General features: G+C 45.4%; 1 protein-coding gene and 1 pseudogene across 2 annotated transcripts; both read right to left on the bottom strand.

Annotated features, from left to right (window-relative positions):
* Positions 1-3,148: 3,148 nt before the first annotated feature.
* Positions 3,149-7,426, bottom strand: LOC309379309 (urotensin-2 receptor pseudogene; annotated as a pseudogene). Its single transcript has one exon. The product of its transcript is annotated as a urotensin-2 receptor pseudogene (transcript).
* A 418-nt stretch (positions 7,427-7,844) lies between these two features.
* Positions 7,845-20,866, bottom strand: LOC309379305 (arf-GAP with dual PH domain-containing protein 1-like). The gene is made up of 11 exons (XM_081928400.1): positions 20,558-20,866; positions 19,332-19,462; positions 17,220-17,311; positions 17,041-17,123; positions 15,157-15,269; positions 14,767-14,913; positions 13,627-13,710; positions 12,846-12,908; positions 12,232-12,303; positions 10,415-10,646; positions 7,845-9,096 (listed from the first exon to the last, which is right to left on the bottom strand). Exons 1-11 carry the CDS (start codon positions 20,649-20,651, stop codon positions 9,068-9,070), a joined length of 1,140 nt encoding a protein of 379 aa, XP_081784526.1. The 5' UTR covers positions 20,652-20,866; the 3' UTR covers positions 7,845-9,067.
* Between the last annotated feature and the right edge of the window lie 772 nt (positions 20,867-21,638).

Below are 21,638 nucleotides of genomic sequence, written 5' to 3'. Positions count from 1 at the left end.
AGTGGAGGCTGATCGGGGGTGGGGTGGGAATGGGGCACCATCCCTCCAACCTCAGTCTGCACTCAGCATCATCTGCCTGTCCAAGGGGTGGGCATGTTTGGTATCTTCCTCCTCCTTAGTCTCCATGTTGCCCTTGCAGAAGGATAGGGACAAAACTAGAATAGCCCATTGGCTCTAGCGCCACCTACTGCTGATCTCCCTGCTTTCTGCCCTACCGGTACCAATGGGCACCAGCCAACATTGCCTGCTTGGCCAGTTGATGAGACTCCTCCATCAGGTGCTGCTCACATGTTTTTAGGCACCAGCGCTGCATCATAGGTGTGCACAACACACAAATACACATAAACCTATTGGGGTCATCAAGTGCAAGAGCGGATAGTGTTTTTATTTACCTTGGGCTGTAGCCAATAGTAGTCATACTCTGAGTAGATCCATTGGAGTTAATGACTTATCTTACATCTATTAATATCAGTGGATCAGTTGAGAATGCATTGGTGGAAGACAATCCCTTGAATAGTTTATTTTACATATATATATATATATGCATGCTTTTTAAGGAGAGGTCTCCTGAAGTGGCATGCAATTGTATTTTAGAACACTATAAAAGCCTCAAGAAAAACATAATAAAAAAGCACAGTACAGGCGCTTTTGGAAATAAAGTGAGGAGTAAAGCCCAGTCAAATTCATTCAGATGTGTAGTGATCTAGGGTTGGGGGGGGGTGTCAGAGACCCTTTACTATTTCTGCAGAAGGGACCATGTCTCCAGCATCCTAGAACTACACAATCAGCATAGAAGGGGAACTTCTTAGCTTTTGTGATGCTTAAGAGTCAGCCAGAGTGAAAGGAGGCGAGTCAGCCATGGAGGACTAGCTCCTAGGGAAGATCACCAGGGAGAAATTGTCCTGTATGCTCCAAAGCTAAGCATTTAGGAACACCGAAAACACAGGTTCTTCAATGGTGTGTAGGTTCTGTTATGCACAATGGAACGTCAAGGGAGACGCAACTTAAGTCACTCCAAAAGGAGACAGAGCATTCCAAATCATTTGCTGATATACGCACACAGAAAATAGTAGATGCAGCTGAAAGGCAACATATTGAGGTAGATCATTGATCATTGCAAAACATCCCAAATTATTATTAATGTATTGTTTTAAGATTATTGTAGAATCTTGGCAGGGGTGTGGCTGTCAGGGGGCGTGGCTATCATCATACACATACACATACACTTAAAGCACATGACTTCCCCCAACAAATCCTGGAACTGGAGTGGACCCCTTGTAAAACTACAATTCCCAGCACCCTGAGCAAGTTTCCACGGGGAACTCTTGTGTTTTAAATGTATAGGATATTTGCAGCCTCAGAATACGCAAATGCCTGCAGACAATGCAGTCTATGATGCAGTGGTAAAGAGCAGTGGACTCGTAATCTGGTGAACCGGGTTCGCTTCTCTACTCCTCCACATGCAGCTGCTGGGTGACCTTGGGCCAGTCACACTTCTCTGAAGTCTCTCAGCCTCACTCACCTCACAGAGTGTTTGTTGTGGGGGAGGAAGGGAAAGGAGATTGTTAGCCGCTTTGAGACTCCTTCAGGTAGTGATAGAGCGGGATATCAAATCCAAACCTCCTCCTCCTCCTCCTTCTTCTTCTTCTTCTGCTACACAGGCACCCTGAGGGAGGGAAGTCTGGGTGCCATGACAGAAAAGGCCCTGTCCATATGCACCACACAGACCTCCTCCACAGATCTCAAAGGGCAAGCAGAATCATTTTGGAGAGGAATGTGGCTGGTGGTGCTTGCCCTGCTGCCACTATGCTGCTGAGCTTAGAAAAGGCATGCCAAACAAAACCACATCCTCTGCACAACTGTTATAGCTGGGGTGTTGCTTTCCAAACCACAAAAAGTCAGGGTTTTTATTTTATTTTAAAAAGCTGGCCTTGTTGCACCAGAGTGGCAGACCTCTTTAATCCATTCTGATTTCAGGAACCTACAAGTTATTGAGTCCCTCTCACAAAACAGTGACAGTCTGCAGCTGAGACAGATGCAAAGGATTCTGCTGTTCTTCATTCAGCAGAACATTACCGATGACTATTCTTAATGTTCATAAAGCATTAAAAACTTATTAACTCTTGTATGTAGATTGATCTGGTGCAACAAGCACTTATATGTGTGCAGTAGAAAAAACTCACCTTGCTGTGGATCAACTACGTACCAACTTTTTAAAGGCCTTGTTATATTCTACAAACTACTCCTTTAGTCACAGGAAAGTGTGACCTTCCAACCCTTCTCTCTCCACATGTTTTCCTGCCTTCTGAAGTTCTCCTGCTATGAGGTATGTTACAGCCACATAAGACATTCCTTCTCTGGCTGCTGCTAAGCTGGTCTCATGCCATGCCAATATTTCACAGATTAAACTAGAGACATTTGTGTATTTGAAACATCTATTCTTGCACCAAAGATCATCACTGGAGTCCTTCCTCCCTACTCTCACTTAACATTGTTGCTGAAATCTCTTTTTTGCCTCCTGTATGCTGCCTTCATTTAGTCCTCAATAATTTGTCCTACACTGGCTACTAAAGCTGCTTGTATTAGCAACATGCTTATTTGAGAGTGGGGGGAGAACAGAATGTTTGTTGCTACTATTATTAAAGCATCCTCCGTATAAATTAACTGAAGAAACAAAGGAGAGGCCCCTGCCCTCAAAGGGCTTACAGTCTAGCTGTCAACACAAGGAAGGCAACAGATGAAGGAGAGAGAAATGAAAACAGGAGCCAACAGGGGAAGGATATGTGATTACTGCAGCTACGGATCTGGCTGAACTTATTACAGAACAGCTGCAACGCAAAGACTTCCAAATGGCATTCACTGTCACGATTGGGAGCTATAGGTAGGAATGGGGAGAAATTCAGTTCAGTTCACATTTAAAGGCAAACCTACCCAATTTGGAATTTCTGAAACAACACAAACATCGAGACACAGCCAACCTTGGAAATTTACACTGCTTCAAATCTTGCAAGGCACTTCTCCAGCCATAATGTATGTACACGGGTAAAGTGTGCATAAAAATACATATACAGTGGTACCTTGGGTTACATACACTTCAGGTTACATATGCTTCAGGTTACAGACTCCGCTAACCCAGGTTACAGACTCCGCTAACCCAGAAATAGTACCTCGGGTTAAGAACATTGCTTCAGGATGGGAACAGAAATTGTGCTTCGGCAGCGTGGCAGCAGTGGGAGGCCCCATTAGCTAAAGTGGTGCTTCAGGTTAAGAACACTTTCAGCTTAAGAACGGACCTCCAGAACGAATTAAGTACTTAACCTGAGGTACCGCTGTATTAGTGAAAATAACATACAAAACTGTACATTAGGGAAAACTGATCTGCAGAAAAGAAGAAGGTTAAACAGAATTGCATAGAAAAATTAGAAGCCAGGCCAAACAGCAGCTATAGGTTTGGGTCAGTGTGGTTTGGGGGAAATGGCCTGGTGTGCCAAATCTGCCCCATGGGACAGAGGTTTCCTGCCTCTTGTATACACTATGGCCCAGTTACAACACAACACTAAGCCAAACAACGGTTTAGTGTGAACAAGCAAACATGCAGGTTCCCAGAGCGAAGTCTGAAGTCACTGTTCCCCACCTTGCTGCTGCTGCTCTCCAAGGCTAAGCCCAGCTGTGCAGGCAGAGGCAGAGGCATCCTTGGGGTAGATTATTGGTGGCCACCCTTTGCCTCCTTTATCTAAGCCCTCCTCCCTCTGCCACAGACACATGTTCTGCTTGGGGCATTTCATGCGTTTTCTTCTTGAAGAAAGCATGCCTCCTACGTGGCCTTTCTCTGCCCTGAGCAGCCATGTACTCGCGGTAATTCCTGGTGAGCAAGGTATACAGGAAAGGGTTGACGCAGCTGTTGCCATAGGTTAAGCAGGTAACGCCAAAGTTGAGGTAAGCCTGGGCGGTCAGCCCGATCTCCAAGTCCTCTGGCCAGTACAGCTTGGTGAGTTGCCAGGCCCAGAATGGTACAAAACAAGCCCAGTAGGCTACGATGATGCTGAAGATCCTGGGAAACAGCTTCTGCTTCAGGGCCCTGCTCGCCACAGGTGACCACATGACTTTTGTGGAAGCCCAATAGGCCTGCACAAGCCGGGAGTACACGACCCCCAGGACCAAACCAGGCCCCAGGACGCTCGTGCCAAACAAAACCGTGAGGTACACTTGGAAAGCGCCAGGCGTCCACATGGGGAAGCAGATGAGCTTTCCGCTCCTGCCCTCCCGCTGCTGGATCATGACCATCATGGGCACCGTAAGCAAAGACGAGACGAGCCACACGACAACGCAAGCAAGCCTGCGGTAGCTGTTTCCGGCCTGCCTGGCCCTTAGCGGTCTGGTCACAGCCCAGTAACGCTCCACACTCATGGCCGTCAGCAGGAATATGCTGGCGTGCATCGTCAGCAGGTCCAAGCTGAGCAGGAACCGGCAGCCCACGTCCCCAAAGAACCAGTCCTGGGCGAAATATGTGCACACCACAAAGGGGATGGTGGAAAGGTAGAGCAGATCAGCTAAGGCCAGGTTGACGACGTAGATGCGCAAAGAACCCGCAGAGCGAACAGACATGCCACCAAATGCTACCACCAGAGTATAGATATTGCCCGTCGTCCCAAAGAGACACATGAGGAGGAGGACTGCGCCCAAGGCCCTGGTGACAGGACTTTCTTCTCCATGCTCAGCGTCATAGGAGAAATTGCCCAGCGAAGCTTCTTCAATGAGCTCCATCGTCATTGGATAGCTGAGGCACTCTGGTTCTAAGAGGAACGACCAACCACACACAGTGTGTGTTTGGCAGCCTTGGCTGGACAGGGAGGCAAAGGATGATGGGAAAAAACTAAAATCACTTAGGTGTGGGCCTCATAGGGAATTATGTAGGCTATTGAGATGGCTGTCCTCATTGCATCCCATGCTCATCTTACCATTCTTGAAGGCACATCCATTCCACGCTTACAGATTTGATGCCATGGCATCCTCTTGCTGCTTTCTGTTGCTGCAGAGTTCTCATACTCTCTCCAGCCGGCCCTCCGCGACTTCTGTCCTCAAGCATTTGTTGACACAAATAAAACTAGCCCCACGGCAACCAAGATGCTTTCTTCCTCGTCTTCTTCTCCCCAACAAGAGATGCAGGCAGTTGTGCTTTCCCAACGGCAGCCCCCCTCAAAAACATCATTCGCGCTGAGTGGCGGAGCATCTCTGACTCATGGCTTCACACTCAAGTGCAAACACACTCAGCAATAGCTAATGGCACTGTAGTGCGACCACCCAGCAGATTGCAGAATTCTTTTCTCTTCAACGTTCCCGTTTCTGTCTGTATTTCCTTTGGGGTTTTTATTTTTAACCTTGCCTCTGCTTGCTTCCTTTCTCTGCCCTCAACTCCGTAAAGAGAGGAATGGAAGGTCCTGAATTAATACAGATGTGGTTAAGGGACTGGATCAAATAGGGACTGGGAAAGAGAACAATTCTCTGAGATAAGTTCCTTTTGAAAATATTTTTGGGAAGTGGAGCAATGAACATGCTGCAGAGGGGTAGCTGCATTCAGTGCAAATATCTGCCTGTTGCAGTAGAAACACAAGGATGTCGTCATAGCAAGATGGTGCATGGATGGTGCACAGCCAGCTGCATTTAACATGTATCAAGTCAACTAAGCCTGGCAGTCAAAAACCCAAAGGACAGCATCTCATTTTTAATTCTACTTTTAGGATCACAGAGTTACAATTCTGAACAACCCTTGACAAACTACAGTGCCCAGAACTCCTTGGAGTAAGAATTTCAAATGGGCTTTAAAGATTAAGCACATACACAGCTTTATAAAAGCTGTTTACAACATTAATAGGTCCTCAAATGTTATTGTTACTTTTTTATTATTAAGGAAGGACCAACGCAGCTGCTTGCTTGTAGTGTTGTTTTAAACATTCTGGATATTTCCTTGCCCCTGCAAAGTAATGTTTTAAATTTAAAACATTATAGCAATTTCCCTATCTTGATCAAAATTAGGACATTTCTCAATTCTATGCAACAGGCACGCAGCGGGGGGGGGGGGGCAACCTATCTTAGCCCTTAATCTGACCCTTTTTGACCACTGTCCAAGGTCCACATACTAGTGGCAGGCAAGGCCAGAAGCAAAAGTGGGTGGCCCAATGAATGTACATTTCATCTTTGACCTCTAGGATAGTTTAATACAAACCCTTCTCCATCCTCTGCTTAGATAGGCTAGCGGCATTGTCAGAGTTCAAGGGCACATTCTGGTCAGATAAAAACTTTCAGGGTGTGGAGGGAGGCCAGTGTAGGGAGTGTCCAAGGGAGCCTTTGGAGGTGACCAGAATTGAGAGGCCTGGAAGGCTGCATTTGTTTCCTGGACCTGAGGTTCCCCATCACTGGCCCACAGCATAAAAATGACAAAACTCTATCCTGTTGGCCGTTGCTTACGTGTAAGGAGGCATGCACACGCTTGCAGCGAGGTTTTTGCTCGCATGTCATGGCTTGGAACAATACCCTTAGTTTATGCCATGTAGTCAGCAGTAATGCTAATGCCAGGGATCTCAGATAGCACTAAGTGGAATTCTCTAGCCAGCCATTTTCCCTCCTCTTAAGCTCCACAAACGCAGTTAGGGGAAAATCCAGCTGCAAACAGCTGCCTTGGCAATTTGGTGCTAGATGAGCCATTCCATCAGCCCAGCTTGATCGGCCGAGAGGAAAGCATGACTGCAAAGGGTTTGGCAGCGTAACCGATTGTTTCAGTGCTCTTTCTGGAGTCAGTTTAACAAAATAATACTCCTGCAAACATTTCCAGCATTCCTACTGAGCCACTCAGAACTCATCTTCTTGAACCCAAAACACACACACACACACACACACACAATGTCCTTGCTCACATGCAACCTGATACATCTCTAGTCATTTTCTGCAAGGCATTTCATGAAACAGAAAAAAATCTACCCCCCACTTCTGGCAGTGCAGACTTTGACATTTCAGTGGTGCCCAGTGCAATGCCAAAATTTGGTGCCCCCTCCTGCCTGCCTTCCATCGCTCGTCATTATTGCAGAACTCCCTGTGACGCCCTCTCGGCTCACAGCTCAATTTGGGCAAACCGGATGTGCTCCCATAAATCTGCCTCTGCTTCCGGGACTTGAGACAATTTGCAAAGCTGCCCTCCCCACTGTCATCAGCCCCTCAGGGATCTCGCAGAGGGGACAGTTGAATCCTGAAGAGGAAGAGATCAGGGAGCTGGATGACCTGGCGGAGGGTCTGAACAGGGTGAGGGAGGCAAAATGCCTGAGACGGAGGAATGTCAGGGGAGCAAGTAGCCTGGAGAAGGTTCATGTAGGCTAAGGCTTGTGCCCTCCCTACTCTTCAAAAGAAAGGAGTGGGAGGAAGAGTATTGCTTGTTGGCTCATACTTTGCCATGCATTTGACCTGTCATGTGATAACAAATCACATGACACAGCACACACACACTATTTGAATGGCAATGCCCATCAACTTGGGGCGGGGGATAGCCCCCTCATATCTTTTGTTAGGGGGGGCAAAGGGACCTCAGCCCATAGGAGTTGGCTCCTACGCCTGATGGACCTTTAACCCTTGCCTTTCCTCTGCCTACATTAAATAACTGGGCAGACAGAGAAACCTGAATTCGAGTTTTTCATCTGGCAGAGAGGGCTAATTGATATAAGGAGAAGCCCACTGGATCAGAGAAGAAGGTCAAGCAGGCTGGCAAGAATCCTCAAGAGCTTGTCTATAAAGAAGAGCAAGTTGTGTTGTTATAGCTATCTCCACATTCATTGCGGAAAATGAATGGAAAATGAAAGGAACAAGCCCCATTAGTTTCATTCGTTTTAGTTAGGGTAACATATGTGAATTCAAATTGAAGAGTTCTGAACAACAACAAAAACATCTTTCATTTGATTATTTTTCACTCATTTCCGCTGGGATGAAGAAACAGAAACAGTCTGGAGCAGCCTATACAGGTCATAGAAAGTTGATGTGGAAAAGACAAGAGGCAGAGAGATCAATGCATCTCTCAGGTATAAAATGGGGTCTATTAAAAAGGCACACCAAAATTATCATGCCAAGTTACAAGCAGAGGAATAGGTGGTTGGTTCTCCATTGAAAACTAGGAGTACCTTGGAGGATATGCAATGATATTTTCAATGCCTTATAAAACTGATACCCTTTGACCAATCTGCCTGAAATTATTTGGCTGGTCCGATGCTTTGGGGAGATAAGTAGAACACCTTGAAATTTCATTACATTTGAATAGAAAACACAGAAATTACAGGCAGTGGAGTGGCTGGGTTGCCCATTGACATCAATGGAAAAATGAACATGAATGCAACTGTGTGTGTGTTTTCTTGATCAGTTTTGATAGGGAGGCTTGCATGACTGGACCACCCAGAACAGTCTCTGCATTCAGGAGAGTCCTCGTTTTTCTACTGGAGGTAACAATATGAACTCAAAAGACAAGCACTGCTGCAGGCTGCTGGGAACTTGAAGTCAAGAGAAAGATAGCAGGTTTATCAAGGTTTTGAATAGATAGCAAAGTGGGGGAACCTGGCAGCCAGGACATCAGAATAATCAGAGAGTAAGAGACATGGGGCAGCAGCAGAAACAGGAGCAAAATAAAATACAGTACTCATCAGTTTGGTACATATACACACAGCTGTTTTGATAAGTGGTTTTTTTCTATCTTCCTGTTGAAGCCATGAATAGACAGCAGCCAACCAGCAGTAAGCAGTAGTAAGCCACGGAGGAGGGCCCCCGCATATAGCGTGACCAAAAGAAAGCAAGTCTGCCAGGCCTATGGTGGGACAGGACAAATAATGCCTTGGTTGATCAGCTCCTGCGCGTTCCGTCTGGATCCGTCGCTGATCAAAATGGCAGAAAGCTCTGCTGTCCAAATGGATCCCAACCACGAGGCACTGGAACATAGCATAGCAGCTTCTTTGAGAAAGGGTGCCTTCTTTAACCCTGTGTTTCCCAAGAGGGCAGACCAACAAGTAGAAAAGCAGCAAGTCTCTCTTCTTCAAAGATGTTAGGGCTTCAGCTTGAAATAAGCTTCAACTGTAGGAAAACAGAGGAGGCATCAGAGCAGGGAGTTCTGCAATTATGTATATTCTCAAACAGAATTTAGTGTTGGGCACACAGAATGCAGCTTTTGTTTTATCTTATAATTTAAGTTTCTAGTTCTCAAGGATTCACAGTGCCTGGTAAAATCACAGAAGTCAGGGTGGGGTTTCCAGAGGTCAGCCACAGAAGCACCAACAAGACCAGATTATGGGGCACAGGTCAGAGGCCCTGGAGCCTCTGGGTTTTCTAAAACAATGTCCCCACAATAGTTTGCAGTCTCCAGCATCTTTAAAAAAAACAACAACTTTTTACAGTCGAGGCACTGCTGCAAGCAAAGCAAACAGGTGTGGGGCAGTTTGAGCACTAGAGAGAATGGGAACAACTGTTTGCTCCGAATTCAGCAGCACACTCACTATAAAAATAAAAGTTAGCTGCAACAGGTAAGGAGAAAGAAGAAGACAGAGAGGCAGGGAAGATGAATTTTTGCTTCTCCAGGCCAGTTCTGGTGTAGGAGACCCCCGCTCCCCTGTGCTGCTTTAAGAGCAAAAATGCTGCAATGTATGTGAGCATGTATGAAAGCTGTTCATCTGAGTCTCCTGAACATGTACATGTGTTTTCTGGAGGTGGGGAGAAGAAAGTGTTATGGTATGATATGATATCATATGTGGTGGACTTAGGCTAAAAGGGTATTGGGAAATGATATATAATGAATTGAAAAAATTGTTTAAAAGTACCTTTCCAAAAAAAACCCAGAGTCCTTTCTGTTGGGGATAATTCAGAGGGAAAATCCCAGGTGTCAAAAAAGACTATTTATGTATGCTACTACTGCGGCCTATGTTTTGTTAGCCCAGAAATGGAAAACGAGCAAGGTCCCAACTAAAGAAGAATGGCAACTTAAACTGATGGAATGCGTGCAGCTTGCAGATTTAACATCTAGAATAGGAGAACAAGAAGAATGTACATTTAAATGTACTGGAAAATGTTTACTCAATATATGGGTGAAAATTGTGTTCATTTAAAAACGCTGGTAGCATTAAGATAAATTCAACAGTGTAAATAAATTTTGATGGATGTAACAGTGGATTACAGAATGGTTTAGTTCACGTGAAACATGCAGGGATGTATGGTATGCAAAATGGACCACGGAAAGAGAAGAAGGGAAGTCATTGATTTAAATGAGTATTTTGAAAAGTAAATTAGAATATATATATATATGAAATGAATGACAGCACTTTACTTCTCAATATAGATCCCTGCCACACACACCCCCTCAGACCCAAGTGCCCAAGAGGAAAGTCTTTCTGACACTTACTTGCATATTCCTGGGGTGTCATGGGCTGCTCTATAACATGCCTGAAGGCTGCAATCCACTCTTGCTGCTCCCTCTCAGTCTCACAGGTGAAGAGGTATTCCCGGTCAGGTGTGATAATCGTGATGCCGTACGGCCAGGTGAAGGTGCCCTGTGTGCCGGTTGGCAGCCCTTGCCGGACACCATATCCATGCCCATCACTACCTATGAACACTTCACCTTTCGCAAAAGCATCCTGCAAGGTAGGAGTGAAATAGGAGACGTGCCTTGGGATTCCGGTCCATGTTAGCAACCAAGAGCACACACTGCACCAGGATGAAAACTCTGTTGGGGTCGTCAACCAGAGGCTTTTTTATTAGGAATTTTAGGTGCAGATATACCAAAGGAGCCGAAACGATTATTTATGTATGCAATGACAGCAGTGTGGATACTATAGGCCCAGAGGTGGAAAGAAGACAAAGTCCTGACCTGAGATGAATGATTGATGAAGATGATGGACTATGCCGATATGATGAAATCGACTGGGAAAATCAGAAACCAGGAAGAGAAGAACTTTAAGAAGGAATGGGAAAATTTTACAATGTATTTAAGAGAACACTGTAAGGAACTAAAAACTTTGGCAGGATTTGAGGGATGCTTGTAATGTACTAAAAATTGAGGTAAAAATGGATTATTTAAGAAAAATAGAAAAAATAAGAGAAGCAGCTGGAAAAAATTGGTAGTGGTAACCATGGAAGGGTGGAGGGGAGCTGAAGGGCTCAGGGAATCCTAAATGGTGGTGCTGGTGTTTAATGTTTGAATTTAAATTTGCAATGTAAAACTTAAATAAAAAAGATTTGGGGGGGGGAAGAAAAGTCTGAAGGGGTTGTCGAAACAGTTTCCCAGGGTGTGTGGCAGTGCAATAGGGAGGGAGTAAAGCTTGATGATGTGCCAGTATCTTAACCCCCACCCTTTAATGTTAGAAGGAGCAGAAGCAGCTCGGACAGTTGAAGCAGCAGCCTGGGGGAGTGGACATTTTCCACCATTGTTCCCTCCATAACAGGAATAAGAAACCTATGGGCCTCTAGAAGGTAATCATAGAATCGTAGAATTATGAAGTTGACAGGGACCCCAATGGTCGTCCAAGCCCCTGCGATGCAGGGATCTCAAATAAAGCATCCCTGACAGATGGCCTGATATGCTCCAAGTCCCATCAGCCCCAGCCAGCATGGCCAGCGGTCAGGAGTGATGGGGGCTACAGTCCAAGGAAACGTGGTTCCCCGTTCCTGCCAATGGCTCATTGTCTTGTTTTCACAATGGCCAGCCAAGTGCCTGCAGGAAGCCTGCAAGCAGGACTTGAACATAAGACCACTCCTTCATGCCCTGTGGTTTCCAGCAGCTGATATTCAGAGGCATTACTGCCTCCAACCATGGATGCAGAGGACAGCAATCATGGCTAGTAGCCACTGATCGCCATCTGCTCCATGAATTTCTCCCACCCTCTCTTAAAGCCGTCCAAGTTGGAGGCCATCCTGTGGGAAATAAGTCCCATGGTTCAGGTTTCAGGAGCTGTCTCTTTGCACCTGTTTTGAGCTTGCCACTGGTCAGAGAGGGGGGAAACCCAGCTTTAATGAAAGTCTGACAGGCAGAAAGCAAGCATTAAAACTTTAGGTTCCTAAATCAGCATGGCAACAGGAGCCGGTTTGATAGGCAGCAACACTGCTCCTGTTTCAAGCAACGCAAGACGGCTATTCATCTGCTGGAAGACAGTGTAACTTAGTAAAGAACTGAGAGCAGAGCGAGGTGGGAGGGGATAAGGGGCAATCCAATTGCTGGCTTACCATAGGGTCCTTGAAGTACATCAGCCTTCGATGGTCCAGAGTGAACCAGCGCTTCTTGAAAGACTCCTTTTGCTGCAGAAGAACCAGAGATGTTTACAAGAGGAGGGAGCCCTCTCCTGGTCAATCTTCGAAAGTGCATTCAATCACATCTGCCTTAGTAGCACAGAGTTAAGAGGGCCCACCCAGACTGTTGTTTATTGCAGGTATTCCGCAACAAGTTCGTAACACAATAATAATGCATCAGTAGTGGATTTCCCCCCCTACTTTAATTTGTTCTACAGTGCTTCCCCCGTGCTACCACATTAAAGCTGTCAGGGGAGTGGGGGGGGGGAGGGTGTTAGAGGATACCAAAGCAGGACAAAAATATACCAGAACACTTGTGGTATAAAATATTATGGGATATGTACTGATTGGAGTGAAGCAGTGTGACTGCCTCAACCTTAATCTCACAAGATGCCTTCTTGCTGTTTTCATTTTGCTGATTACTCTTGGCTAAACCTTGGGCAGGGGATTAAAAAAAACCACAACAAAACATATTGTCATCTCGCAATAGCTCCTGAGATGAACAGAGATTTAAAATAAATATATAAACCTAAATAAATAAATTGATATACCCTGGGCCCTGTCTTCTCCATGTAGCCTTCTTTCAGGAAATTCCGAGTCAGCCGGCTTTTGAGCTGCAACAGAAGGACAGCTTTTGATTTATCAGAAGACACTCAAACACTATGCATAATCAAAGGTTTGGATAGACTGGAAATGGGGTGGGGTGGGTAGGGGGGAACGTCTTTTTACCCAAGGTATCAAAACAACTAGTTCTGTCCAGTCAAACCCAAACATGCCAGCTCCACAGACACTCCCCCCCAACACAAAATGCCTAATGCTGGCCCAACCAAACACACACACACACTACCCAATTTCACTTTGAGTCAAAGATGGCCACAGAGCTGAAAGTAATTAGATTTGCAATGACACTAGGAAGCCAGTTAGTCTGTAGTGCAGCCTTGCAAGCAGGCTATGCAGAAGGAATGCAAGCACATGCCAGAAATTTAGGTTTGTGCAGTCAAAGCGGATTCAAGTGTTCTGCTGCCCCAGCACAAGAGACCCACTTTTAAAGAAATCAAACCAACTTTAAAAAGATAATGCAGCTAATAAATTGAATGCACTGAAAAGTGTGGGATAAACAAATGGTTGACAAGGCAATGTGTAAACACCAAACACCTGACATGACAATCAGGATGAATGCTGCTGTCACATAACTTTCCTGCAAAGAAATCAAAATGAATAAAGACCAGCCATAACCTATTCTCTGCACAAACATTGTGCAAGAAAATCAGGATGAATGTTGCATAAACAGGTTGCCTGAAGGAGGCCAATCTTGTTCCATAATTTCCTTACCTCTTGATCACTGGCAACAGGAAAGGCCACCTTCAAATAGTGGAATTGTACCGCGCGGATCGCATTGAACCAGTCCACAATTTCCTAGATAGAGGAAGGGCACACAAAAGAACAATGAACCGGAAGCCTGACTCTAAGCAGGCCTACTCAGAAGCAAATCTCGTTGGTTTCTAAGTAACCTGTTGGACAAGGCTAAAAGCCAATCTGGACCAGCATCCTGCTCTTATAGCGGCCAACCCACGGGAAGCCCACCTGCAGAATGTAAATGCAACAGCACTCTGGCAGCTGGCATTTAGAGGCACACTGCCTCCGACAGCGTAGGAAGAACTTAGCCATTGTGACAAGTAAACACTGATAGCCTTATCCTCCATGAATTTGTCTAATCCCCTATGCCTATGGAACGTTCTTCCTGGTAAGTTTGCAGCATGAGTCTGAGGAACCCAAAGTCCAATTGAAGAAAGTTCCTGGGCAACATCAGTGAACATCTCCCACAGCTAGAATTCATAATAATCCAAAGAGCATCCTGTCCCACAACGGTTCCCTACCACAGCCTTATTTCCTGGTAGTGCTAAGGACTTGTATTTAATTTGCAGCTGTTGCAGGCAATGCTTGTTCTGACGGTGTGAGAGATGAGGAAAGGGAGTCTGCCTTGGACCCAAAGATTCCCAGACATGAAGCAAGAAGAATCTGGGTTGTCTCCAGTGGTGGACTTTGGTACAATTTATGCCAGGTGTGAGCAGTCCCAGGCTTCTTGGGTCTACTTGGTTTTTTACTAGAACCCCTAAGACCCACCAGCCAGAGCCAGGTGCAAAACACATGCAGCTGATATTGAAGAAAGGCTGCTTCTGAGCACGTTTCTGAGCCTAGAACGGAACCAGAACGGAAAATAGACTCACAGGCCTTTCGCACAGAAGACCACTCCTGTTTAGCTTTCTTCATTTCAGCAGCCCAGTTAGATGGATAAAGTCATTTTGCTGTTGCTGTTGTCAAGCTACTGAGTCAGAAACACCCAGAGAACTACCTGTGTCACTCCTTATCTAGACCATCTTCTGACAGAAGACGCTGACTCTGTCAAGTCCAGGCTTTCTCCACCATTTCCCACAGAGTGCCACACCATACTGCTAGCCACGACCCCTGTACCTTCCCATCCTCATGATAAAGGAAGATGTTGCGAGTCTTGTTCTCTTTCAGGTAGGTGATCTGCAGGCCATTTGGGTTCCCTGTCTTCTCCGGCTGGAACGTGGCATTGATAGTGTCAATTTTAACAACTACTTTTGGTTCTTTGGCCTGAAAAGAAAATAATGTTGGTATTTATGCAACACCACTGGTGCACAAGGGATCTTGCAGAGCTTCATAAGCAAAAATAAAAACAGGCAAGCCCTTAACAGTTTAAACTGTGAAGAGTTGCAAGGGCAACTCAGGTTTCTTTACGGTACTGCAAAGAAAATTCTGAAGCATCCTTCTGAAGACTGTAGGAAAGGTTGCCCATTCCGGGTTGGGATGCACTTACACAAGTAGATTGCTACTCACATCCTGTTTGACAAAATACTTGAGACAGCCCTCTCTCTCGGACAGCAGAAACCTGCGAGGAAGATACTGCCCGTTGTCTCTGCCTCGCTTCCACAGAATCCCTTCCTTCAATCCTAGGAGGAAAAGGCAAGCTGGAGATTACATGCGCTGGCCAGAATGGAAACATCAGACAGCCCAAGACACGCAGGAAGCCGCCGTGTATCAGAGTTGCCTACAGACTGCCAGTATGTTGTGGGAGAAATTCCAGCGTATATTGGGAATTTAGGTTCATGCAACTGAAGTGGATTAAAGTGCCCTGTCATCCTAGCACAAAAAATCCACTTAAACACACACACACATTGAGACTTTTTGCAGCTAGGAAATCAATGGGGGAATGCACTGAAAAGTGTGGAACGGACAAATGATTAAGGGGAAGAAGCAAAAACACCACGCAAGCATGAGAGGATGAATGCTCAGCCACATAACCTCCTTGCAAGCAAACCACAACAAATACTCAATAAAGACCAGACATTGCCTAACCTCTGCATAGGCTTTATGCAAGCAAAAAAGAATTAATGCTCAATGAAAAGGCCGTCTGGAAGAGGTCTGTGTAGTTGTTCCTGCACCTCACTTACCTAGTGCATTTGTAAACAGATTATACCAGGCTATTTGTCCATCTAGCCCAATATTCTCTGTTTTGGTTGGCAGTAGTCATTCAGGGTCTCCCTCATCTTTTAATTGGAGATCTCAAGAGGACTGAACCTGGGGCCTTCTGCATGCAGGGGGGGCTCTGCCACTGAGCTATGGCCCCTGCACACTGATCACTGAGGTTTCTGTACAGCAGATACCGTACATAATGACCTACAGAGACCAAACCCCTCCATCATTCTACTCCAAAAGTCTATTTTAGTACAGTGCATTCTCCTCCATGCCGTCAGGGTGAGAGACATTAAATTCTAGCTTCCACTTTTCCTCTGACCGTTCCTTGTGCCTTTTTACAGCTGTGTGACAGCAACAATTCAGCAGGTAGCACTTTCCTCCAACGCTGCTGGAAAAAGCATAGTTGAATTTCTGAAGTCTTTTTTGGGGGGAGGGAGGCTTTGCAATAAGAGAGAGTAGCAGCCATGCTGTAAGTACTAAAAGGGTGGAAGGTGGATGTGAAAACTGCTCTGCCTGCCCCCACTGAGGAAGCATTCACACACAGAGATAGTCTTCCACTCTGTTTTCACACCCTTTGCTACATACAGGCCACAAGCACTGAATTATAATTCTTCCTGTTTCACAGGTAAACCATTTCCTCTGGTGAGCAGCCCTGATTATGTCATTTCATGACCCACTCCGGGAGTTTGAAGGAGGGAAAACAATGTGCCAAATTGTCGTCTTCTGTCACAAGCAGGGCCGGATTTAGGTTTGATGAGGCCCTAAGCTACTGAAGGTAATGGGGCCCTTTATATGTCCAGCTGTCCTTTGTCAACAACAAATTGTCACTGTTTTTTGTGTTGAATGTATGCTATATGGTAATTTATGGACCTAATAGGTATCTAAAGCCACTTGCATATATTGCCATGCAACCAGTCCATGCAGAATGTAGGCACCCTATATATAGAAATGAGCAAACCATTGATAATTTAGGTAGCAGGCTAGCAGGGGGGCCCATTACTTACATCATAGGAACCTACACAACACAAAACACTGTTGCTGTACGTACATTGGTTTTATTTTATTTGTTTTTTATCTTATATTTTGAAAATGTACATACAGGTTTTTTCCCCTTTAATTTTTTTGGGAGCCCCCAAGAGAGTGGGGCCCTAAGCTATAGCTTCTTTAGCTTCTATATGTAAATCTGGCACTTGTCACAAGGCTGCTAGCTTTTCAGAGGGATTGATTCCACTGCAGAAGGATTACCATTGGAATATGGCGGATATTTTCCTGGCTCCGTGAATTCTTTCCGTTCGTATTTGGCTCGTACCCACTGCTCCCTCAGGACTCTGTGGGACGTCGAGAGAGATGATATGGTGACAGGTAAGAGAAATCTTGCAATGCACAACCCTTTCTCCCTTCCCCGATGGAGATTCGGCACTTACTGGCAATCAGTGTGGACTGGGCGGTAATAGTACATAGGAACATGGGCCTCATACGTTGCCTTGGCCACTGCATTCCCATGCTGCATCAAAAACTAAAAAGGGGAAGATGCACAAATTAATGCTCATACCCTTTTCATGTAAGCCAGTCTTCCTCAACCTGGTGCCCTCCACATGTTTTGGACTCTAACTCTCATCAGCCCCAGCTAGCCGGGATCAGCTGGCAGAGGTGCTCTCCTGGGTAGTCCTAATTTTACATACCACCCCTAAAATTTTCAAGAGCTTTGCCACCTACAACTCTGCACAATATCCATTGTCTGTGCAGCTAATTGTCTCCCAAAATCAGAACACGGTGAAATGGGGAGCTTACGCTGAAATCACATTCTGGGATTCTGTTATCAATGGAATCAGGGCCATTTTACACATTGCAAAGCTGTCCTCCAACTAGACGCTAGAGCGGGTTGGTGGGGAGGAGAAAACCTCCAGGCTGAATGCCAGTCTTGGGCTGCCAAAGGGTCCAAGTTGGCCTGCAAGGCAATTTCTCCAAACCACATCCACCTGTCAATCATCTTATGTTACTGGGTGATATCAGCGGATGGGCAGGGTTCATTCCTGCTGGGTGCAGTTTTCCCAGTGTATTCCAAGCGGGAAACATACTGACAAAGGAGACCCCTGCAGCCAGCAGGACTGAATTCTCCACTGACCCCTCCAGCCTGTACCCCACACAGGTCAACTTGGACAGCAGTCATCTAACAGGTGGACAAGCCCTGAGCTACAAAATGGCATTGAGCTGAAGCCAAAGCTTAAGAAATCGTACCAAGAGGTTTGGTTATAGAAGGAAATTTCTAAGCACAGTGGTCAAAAAGCTCCGTGTTGCATTTCCAACAACATATTCGGTGGAACGTGGTTTTAGTGTGGTCACTAAACTTCTCTCCAAGCAATGAAACAGACTCCAGATTACTAAAGGAGGTGATTTAAGACTCTTGCTACGTGACTTTAAACCAGACACTGGGACACTGGTATCACTTCATCAAGCCCATCCAACGCATTTAGAATTTGCTGAAGAGTGAAATAGTTACTAAATGTGACTCTTGTTAAATGACTTTCAAAAGCTGGTATCACTTGATCCAGTTCATCAATTTTGTTGAATTAGTTAAACTAAACTGTTTCAATTGGATTTTGAATTAACTGTGACTGTTTTGAATTTTACTGTTCTATTATCGTCCTTGGTGGGTCACGCAAACCACTATTCTGAATATGCTTTTTGTAGGGTAGGGGGCACTGGGGATGAGTTTATGGAACCAAGAGGGCAGTGGCTTGAAATAGTTCGGGAACCACTGATTTAAAGCACATTTAAAGCATACACCCCCCTCCAAAATAATCATGGGAACTGTAGTTTACCCCATCACAAAGCTACAGTTCTCAGCACCCTGAGAAAACTGCAGTTTGCATGATTGTTTGGGGAGTGTTTAAAATGTAAAAAAATCCAAAAATACAGATGAAATCAACAAAAAGTAAAAACAAGTACACATAATAAAATTGTATGTCTATTAGACTGGTACCCAAATGTTTTCATTCTTGAGCATGGACCAGTCACTTTCAGGCAGTTGGCAAGCTTTGTTCTTGATCACAAAATCTTGCCACTATTTAACTCCCTGCTAATGAGATCTGTGGCTATGCCCCAGCAAACTGTTTCCGATTTGTGACAAACAATTCAAACCCTTTTGCTACACTCACAAAGCAAACCAGGCTTTGGGGTGGAGGAGAGGAAGGAGCCAGCCACATGGTTGTGGCCACCTGAGTGACTCCTCATCTAACACAAATCCCTGTCTTCCCTATTCCACGCTTTTATGCACCAGCCACAACACCATGACATTTGACCTCTACAAGGCCCCAGGAATCCCATCCTTCCCTGACACAGCAACCTCAGGAGAGCTCAACCTTTTCTCATCATCATGATTACCAGTCTTACATTTCTGAAGCTTGGTGCTCTTTTCTTTTCTTCCCTTCCCTCTTTACTCCCAGCATTCGTGAGAGAAAAGAGGGGAGAATTGTTTGCATCTCCTATGCAAATATATTATCGAGTGAGTAGCTTCTTGGGGACACAAGACTCACCTGCACCTGACCTTCATCCCAGTGGTCCATCCTTAGTGACTTGACTTTGCTGATGTCAGAGATGTTGCGATGAATCCCTGAGCAGTTTAAGCAGAGGAAGACGCCCAAAGTATAGGAGGCCCAGTCAGGGTCTAAGGAGAATAAAAGTGTATCAGTGGTTGGAGACTGGGTATTATATTTATATAATAAACAGGTTCAAACCCACCCACCCCAAAGTTCTTGAGAGGCCTTGTTTGACTAATATATAACAGGAGTCCTGCTGAATGAGGACAAAGGCCCTTCACCAGCCTGTTCTTAGTGACCAGACAGATGCCTGTGGTAATCCCACAAGCAGGACCTGAGCACAGTTTAGGCTTGCCACAATCATTCCAGGGCAATCTTCTAAGGTCCACTCTCTATCCGCCATCTTGACAGCCCCAAACTCAAGGCTAGTGAGAGGGCATTTTCTGCAGCAGCCCCCAAGTGGTAGAATTCCCTCACCACAAAGATGTTTATGTCACCTTCATTGCCAAGCTTTCTTCAAGGGTTTGAAGATGCAGCTCTTCACCAAGCCCATTGACCCTTGAGAGGCGTTCATTTTAGGCCCCACTGACTGAAATCTGTTCACAACTGTTTCTAAATGCTGTATTTCACTTCGTTGTGGCCCACCCTGGGAGTTCATGTCACATGGCGGTTTGTAAAAATAACAACCCAAGGACCATTATTGGAATCCAAGAACACTTTCCAATCAGCCAGAAACACTTGATGGGGTGAAGCCATGGGTGTGGCCTGAGGAGGGTGCAAGGGCCAAACAGAGAGTTACAGAGGGCCACATTTGGCCTCCCAAGCTTGAGGTCCCCAAACCTTTGCCCTAGCACAACAAATTCACTTTTAAAACAGCAAGGAATGAACGAGTGATTAATGGAAATATATATGAATGCCCTGCGCACACTTTAGGATGAATGCTCCTTGTCACACAACATACCAACAAACAGATCAGAACGAACAACCAGCAAATACCAGATATAATCTAATCTCCATGGAAGCTTTGCGCAAGGCAGAAGTTATCTGGAGGAGCTCCAGGCTAGATAAAAAACACAATGCCCAAACGTGCCAGCGCTGCTTCTCCTTCATTAATTCCCCACAACCCGCCACTCCTTCCAAGGAATGGTCATTTCTTTGACTGCTTCAGACATCCATCACATTTGCCCTCCACTTCTGCCCTGAAGCCTCCAAAACTGATTTACCAGGTTCCCCGCAATCTGCACACAAGGCATTCTCTTCTCTGCTCCACACTTCCTTGAGGCTGTTCACATTCCTGCCATCTTCTGTAGCCATCATCTCCGGAATGCCCTGGAACCCTCTGGGGCAGAGCGGAAATCTGCTTCCTTGGTACCTGTGATCACACGTCCACCTTGCACAAGAGGTAGATTTAGAGAACTTCTTTGAGGGTTTTTTCTTTTCTTTTAGAGGAGGGAGAGGAAGAGACACAGCTGCCTCTGTGTGAGGCAGCTGGAGTGGTAAGAAAATGCTTGCGAGGGAAAGCGGCACAGGCAGAGGTGCAGGCGAGGCAACAGCGGCAAAGGAGGCTGTGCCTGTGGGTATTAAGGGAAGTGCAGCTATTAAACATAAAAACCGGTTTTTCCACATCTCACAGGGCTAGAAGCCAAGCCCGAGAAAAAGGAACTCAAGCAGCACGCAAAGTGATAAAATGCAGCACAACCCACATTCGTTACTATGCACTTGTTTGTTAAAAAGATTCTTAAGGGCACTCCTAAGCTTACACTAACACTCCCTTTGCAGCTGGTATTGGTCTTATCTAAGAGACAAGAGATTGTAGCTTGACCAAGCCCACACAACAAAGCAGTGGCAAAGGCTAGAAGTCTCCCTGCAGCAACCTGTGCCAACCTGGCGCCCCCGAGATGTTGTTGGGACTCTCATCTCCCACCAGCAATGCTATAATCTAAAAATGTTAAGCTGACAGTATTGCACGCATACAAGCCCCCTTTAAAGCTTAGGCTGCAATCCTATGCACCCTTACTTGGGAATAAGGCCCACTGGATTCTATAGATGCCCACTTAAATGTGTTGTGGAAGTGGGGTTTATTGGTTTTTGTTCTTATTTTTCTTATGTACCATATTTTGTGCCTTTCATATTGTAATTTTGTGTTGCAAACTGCCCTGAGATCTGTATAGGGTAGTATACAAATTTTAATAATAATAATAATAATAATAATAATAATAATAATAATAATAGAAGAAATAGAAATAGAAATAGAAAACATCAGCTTACTGAATGAGAGGAGATGCATAGCAATACAGTGATACC

The sequence above is a fragment of the Podarcis melisellensis genome, assembly GCF_964234715.1.
Source record: "Podarcis melisellensis genome assembly, chromosome: 10".
NCBI classification, from domain to species: domain Eukaryota; kingdom Metazoa; phylum Chordata; class Lepidosauria; order Squamata; family Lacertidae; genus Podarcis; species Podarcis melisellensis.
This window is presented reverse-complemented; position numbering and strand designations above follow the sequence as displayed.